Source organism: Apis dorsata, unplaced genomic scaffold, assembly GCF_000469605.1.
Source record: "Apis dorsata unplaced genomic scaffold, Apis dorsata 1.3 scaffold_81, whole genome shotgun sequence".
Lineage (NCBI taxonomy): Eukaryota > Metazoa > Arthropoda > Insecta > Hymenoptera > Apidae > Apis > Apis dorsata.
In genome coordinates this window covers 254,695-261,503 of record NW_006263379.1, presented here as the reverse complement: position 1 = coordinate 261,503, position 6,809 = coordinate 254,695, and the positions used below count along the sequence as shown (strand labels likewise).

The window sequence follows — 6,809 nt, the reverse complement described above, 5'->3', positions numbered from 1 at the left end:
TTAATAAATTATATGCTCAATATTCAAAATTTAGTTTTATTTGATTATCGATTTTTCAGAACTGAGAATTATCATTTTATACTATATACTGATCAAAAAACAAAAAAAAGATATATAGAATTGATTCTATAAAAACCTTAATCAGGAAAATATATAATTTATTATAAATATATATATAATTAAATATATAATAAAAAAATAATATATATATATATAATATGTGAATTCTTCATTCTGAATCTTTATCTATAAGATATAATATTAGCATTTTCTTTGCTAAAAGAATTTAAAAGAACGAATAGAAAATGCATAAAAACCTTATCTTGCAGCATTCGTTGGACATGATTTTGTCTTTTTAAATGGCGCGGTAACCAAAAACATGCTTGGATGAGTCGTAAAAATATCCAAACAGCACCAGCAAGAGCCAAATAGGAACAAGCAGTGAACACCATATTTACAAAATCGACGGTGATCTGTTGATACTTCATAATCGATTATTTTTAATAAAATCTGCAATCAAATAAATCAAAATAAGAGCATCTTCGATAAAACTGAAAAAATAAATAATAAATTAAATAGATAATAAATTGATTTTTATTGATTTTGTTTCATGTAATATTTAAATATTATAGAAAGAAAGAGATGACAAATATTTTTATGACATAAATAAATCGATGTATACAATAAGTGCTATTATAAATATATTATAATATTCAAATTTACAACAATGATCAATATACTAATACTAATAATATTAATATTAATATTTATATCTTTTCAAAATATTTCTATTAATTTTTATGTCAATATTTGTTATATGAATTATGTTTACAATGAGTTTATAAATATTGTATATTAAATATATTTATTATTATTTTGATTGTATTATTATTATATTAATGTTAAAATGTAATGTAGTGAGTGATAAAATAGATAAGTGAAGTGTGAATTAATAAATTTATTATTAATAATTTTTATTATTATATTAATTTAACTTAACTAATAATATAAATCTATTTTGAAGAAAACTATAATGTTTAGTGCACTCTAATGTGCAGTGCATATAATAAATGTGAATAACATTCTGACATTCATTTACTTATCAATGATACACTATGAATATATCGATTATGCTTACTTTGTTAAAGCGATAAATGTGCATTATGCGTTATGTATTCTTTCAATGTTCATTACATATCTTTTATTTCTAATTTCTAATTAGTTGTATCAATTGTAATTAACATTGTTTCTTAAGATATTATAATATGAATATTTTTTACATTAATAATATTTCACATCGAAATATAGACATTTAATGAAATTCTTAAATATTACACTCACCATGTTATTATAAAAATCGACGTTAAATCATTACTGTTGAATAAATCACAGGTACGTAGTTTACTCACAAGTTATGTAAATAAAGAAGAATATTATTTTAAATAATAATAATCATATATATAAAAATAAATAAAAAGTTTTTAATATAGTAAAAAATTATTTTTCTTCTGACTTTTATACTTACTCATTCTAATATTTGAATAATTAAATAATTAAAAAAAAGAGATTCTTGTAACAATAAAATATTATATTTCAAAATTATTGATTAATATTATCAATTTTAATATTATAGAAACAATATTATAACTACATTTTTATTTTCCACAGTTTTCAATGGTTTATCTAATTTATAATATAATGTATTTAATAGTGAATATCATATGAATATGAAAAATATATATTCATACTATAACTATACGGATGTTCTACTTTCATTTGAATTCTGCTTATTCGTAGCGCGCAAATTTGATTTCGTTTTATGACATTAAATTTATGTATACTTTCTATATTCAACAAACTTACCTTTTTTAAAGAAAAAATAATATTATCATATCCAAGTTAGGTCAAATTTTTATATAAAAGAAGACAAAAATCATATGTAACACGAGTAGAAAGTAGAAGAAACGTCGAATACGTCAGGCTGACAAGTGAAACACAACTATCCACTACTGACCCCTATCGAAACAATCGATATATGGATATAGCCACGTATGATTAAACTGACGTCCTGACGTTTTACAAATATTTCAATCTGAACAGGACATTAATGATTTACTTTCTTTAATTTATTCTATAATATTATTTTCGAATAACAATCGCATTCAAAATTTTTTAATTATTCTTTGGACATATAGATATTTATTATAAATTATATATTCGCATATTTAATATTTATTTCTTAATTAATTAAATGAAATAGAGATTTTTAATGCAATTATATTTAAGTAAGAAATTCAATAATTTTAATAATATATCAATTTATATTTTTTTGAAAAATATTATTTCGAATTATTTATTAAAAAAATATGAGAAATCATTTAAATAATTTTTTTATATATTTAGGAAATAGAATAAAAAAATTATATTTAAGAAAATATATTTATAGTTTAATCTTGATAAAAAATATAAAAATAATATATTATTTATTAAATATTTTAATTGTTTTTTTTATTTATATCTTATAAATAAAGAATAAGACAAAAAAATATATATTTTCAATAATATATGAAAAAGCAATACGGATAATGAAAATATATATATAATGATATTTATGATATAGATTATTTAATCATTATAAATTTCAGTTTTTTATTTTCTTATTTAAATTGGAAAGTAACTAAAGCTGAAAAGAACAAGGAAATTAAACGAAGAATACACTTTTTATTTTTACAGAGATAACTTAAAAATAATACGTTCCACGTCCCAACTAACATTAATTACCTAAATACAAATTGACACTTTGTGGTATTAATAGCAAGATTTGAATAGAATCATCGCTTGAGTGAAGAATTTATTGTGTATCATTTAACTATCAAATTCTAACATTTAACATGATGTCAATACATAATTTATTTTCTACGAAATTATACACGTTCATCTAAATCTGATACAATACGTACAGAATAAACAGATGTGGAATGTGTGACACTGAAGTCATCAACAAGAAGGAACAAGGCCCATTGCACTTTTAGTTTTAATACGAAATACATATTTTTTTTTTTTTTACGTTTTTAAAAGAGAAATATTTATGTCACAGATCTTACATAGAACAAGAGGTAAGGAGTGGCGGAATTTCGTGGATTTGGCGCTAGTTTATCTTCTAATTCTCGCAATGGGATTACATGCACTGCTTCATCATCACATTCTAACCACGTGCTAGGATGTTTATGACGTCGAATACCACAACAATCCATACTGCGGCAACCAAACCTGATTAATTGTTCCTTAGTTTCACTAGCACTTGGTTTACTTCTAAAGTATTTTAATATACCAGATGTTTTATCTGATGAAGACGAATTTGTATTTGTGCTGCTACTACCCTGACCAGAAGTTTGTCGCTTACTATCTCGGTCACATTGAAAATATTCTGCAAATGCAGATTCATCAGGCAAACGGGTATAAGCAACATAATGACCAGCTGTCATTGTTGCACCCTGATGCATAATTACAGAATATAATTTATATACATGTCGTGATTCTGATCTGCCACCTGTAGTTCGTGATTGATCGTTATTGCATTCTTCACAAAAACATTGTAATGTTAATGGTGTTGGCATATGATTATTAATTTTTTCCATTGACCTAATATAATATACGTCTTTATATTAAATATGAAAATGTTATTTATTTTATTATCTTATTATCAATAAATAAAAGTAAAAAATAATCTTACCCTGCTGCAGTAGAAAATCTTTTCAATTGCAATATAAGTAGTCTTGGTAAAGATGGGAAACATACAGCTCTACGAGCTTCATTATATCGAAGACAACGAGCGCACCAATATTTATCTCGGCCCCAAAGAAGTTCACTAGTAACTACTGCACGTTTATATACTTCACTACTATCCATTGGTCTTACTTCTTTATCTACAATGAATATATTTATAATTTAATCACTTTATAAGTTAATTAATATAATAAAAGATACGTACCTTTTTCACTTGATCTGTCTATATCTATAGGCACACATATATCGCAAAATGTTTCTTTTCGTTCTGTAACATGTTCACATTCAAGACATGTAGTTCGCAAAAGACTAATTCCTTCAAAATCTTCTGAAATAAAACATTTCTTGCTTTCCAATCTATGACTACTTATATCTCCGTTACTTTCCGGAAATTCAGCATGACCATTTTCATATTTCATACAATATTTCATATAATATTTCACATTTTCGTATGGTCTAGAAGATACTGATACACCATTTAAATTTGATTGTACAAGACAAGATGAACTTCCTCTTGTTGTTATTTTTTTCTTTTTTCTTGATTTACGAATGCTTCTTTTATTAGAATTATTACCTTCTGATTGTACATCTGTTAAATGTTCAGTGGAAAAGTCTGATAATGTATCATTATTTTGTCCAAATTGACTTTCTCTATGTCTGACCAACAATTGGAATGTTTCCCTAATATTATCGAGCAAACATACTAAAAGTTCATGAGCATCTTGTTGCTGATTTCCCTCAAAGATAGGATTTACATCTCTGAAAGAAAAATATATAGCATATAATATATGTAATATGTATATTTCTCTCTTAAATATATTTTTTTTTAATATAATATATACCTAAGAGCTTGTAAAAACGCATCTGGCTGATATGGTTCACTATTTTCTCTTGCTTCAGATGCACGTAATGCCATAAATAATTCATGTAATTTTTCAGTAGCTATTTGTATTCTGTGTTTATTATTATCTCCAGTAGGTCCAGCCAAAGCTAATAAATCTTTACTACTCCAACTCCGACTGCCACTTGATGTAAGTGATACACCAGTTCTACCCAAAGATGATGACTTTATCTATATAAAAAAAATTATTATATAATTTTATTTATTATTATATTATTTTATTATTATTTTATTATTATTTATATTATGTTATTTTAACATTATTACTATATAAAAAGTTTTTATTTTTAATATAATAAATCTTACTTTAGTTTGAATTTGTTTATCATTTAAATTAGACAAATCAGTGGCCAAATGATGCAAATTATGTAGAAATGATGGTGCAAATCGTAAAGTATATATCACACTGTTCAAAAAACATGTATTTCCTAAATTACATAAAGTAGCTATCCTTAATCCTTCTGTACCGCTATTTGATACATCATAACTTCCATCTTGATGATTGCTCAATTGATTACGATAACCATTCAACATTTTGCTTATACCTTCATAATTAATAAATATATGTTAAATTATACATAAATATACATACAATTTAAACATATTTTTTAAATATATTTAAAGTTTATAAAATATAATAGAGTTAAATAAGTTTACATACTATGAGTACAGGTATCTTTGTTTAAAAGGCTCTCCCTCTCTGAAGTCTGAGGAGCCTGAGAAGTATTAATAGAAATTGTACGTTCACGACCAGAAAGGGATAAGCAAAATTTCTTCCTAGGAGGAACTGAACGTTTATCTGCATCTTCTTCTGTTTCTAATACTGTCATTTTTTGTTGACCTAAAATAACAATTAAAATTAATAATTTATTAATAATAATAATAATAAATAATNTATATATATATATATATATATATCTTATATAGGAATTTAAATTTAGAAATGTTATATATATATATATATATATACAATATATATACATATTTTTATATGGAAAAATATTTGTATTAATTACTTTAATTTATATTATATAAATATATAGAGTTTAAAACTTATGTACTTACGTAGTATTTAGTAGGGAAGTCATGGAACAAATGAATTTGTTATTAACCTTAGTTAATTGAAAAAATCTGTATATACAATTAAACCACAAAATATTCTTCGATTAACACGAACTACATTTCTACTGCTGTCAGGCGGAACACTTTTTTTTACAATATTGCAGTAGCCATTACTCGTTGCACCTAATATCATATATTCACGAATCGCGTTCATGTGCGATTACAATTTCACATTTATGTAGCTTTTCCTATATTGTTCACACTTCCGTCATTAACGTTTCCCTAGAACCCGTTACGAGCGTTTGCGTCTGAAAATGGAGATTGGTGTGACTATGATATAAGTATATATTCAATAAATCAAAAGTAATTTCATATTAATTAAAATGTAAATAAGTTTAAGAATATTTTATTATTACTTTAATATTAGTAACTCATTTTTTTCTTTTATTGTAAATTATTTTACAATTATAAAAATATAAAATTAATTATATGATAAATATAATTACATACATAAAATCAAACAATTATTATATTATATCATTTTTATATATTTAATAAAAAATTTTTAATATTGTATAATTATAAAATAATATAACTTCTTAATAGTATGTTTTAAATATGTATATGTTTTTAAATATGAGTATGTTATGTTAAAGTTAATTTACAAAATTGTATTGATTATTTTATATGAATTTTTTATACGTTATTAAAGAAATGTACGTAATTAAATATACATATATACAATAAATATATATGCAATTATTTTAATAATTGAGTATTTATTTATTTTTTTTTCTTTTTATATATATTTTATTGCAAAAACATTTTTTTTTTATTTTCATTTATTAAATTATCAATTATTATTTACATTAATAATAATTTTTAATTCGCATTTTTCTTTAACATAAAAGACATTTTTATAACAAATTTGCAAGTTCCATTTTTTATGCATTATTACTTACAAATGAATTATCAATAAATTAAGAAAAAATGAAAAATTAATATAAAAATTTCATAAAATTTAAAAATTTTGATATTGTTTATTATAGTAATTTCAAAA

General features: G+C 22.8%; 1 protein-coding gene across 1 annotated transcript in view; it reads right to left on the bottom strand.

Annotated features, from left to right (window-relative positions):
* The window catches only part of LOC102677832 (ubiquitin carboxyl-terminal hydrolase 1-like), an 8,691-nt gene extending 2,589 nt beyond the window's left edge, over window positions 1–6,102 (bottom strand). Inside the window, exons 1-8 of the mRNA XM_006610867.2 lie at window positions 5,753–6,102; window positions 5,349–5,528; window positions 4,994–5,232; window positions 4,629–4,858; window positions 3,992–4,545; window positions 3,734–3,926; window positions 3,105–3,642; window positions 318–482 (exon numbers count right to left, since the gene is read on the bottom strand). Of these exons, the coding sequence (XP_006610930.2) occupies window positions 318–482; window positions 3,105–3,642; window positions 3,734–3,926; window positions 3,992–4,545; window positions 4,629–4,858; window positions 4,994–5,232; window positions 5,349–5,517 (2,088 nt within the window). The 5' untranslated portion in view covers window positions 5,518–5,528; window positions 5,753–6,102. The remainder of the gene's footprint in view (window positions 1–317; window positions 483–3,104; window positions 3,643–3,733; window positions 3,927–3,991; window positions 4,546–4,628; window positions 4,859–4,993; window positions 5,233–5,348; window positions 5,529–5,752) is intronic.
* Between the last annotated feature and the right edge of the window lie 707 nt (window positions 6,103–6,809).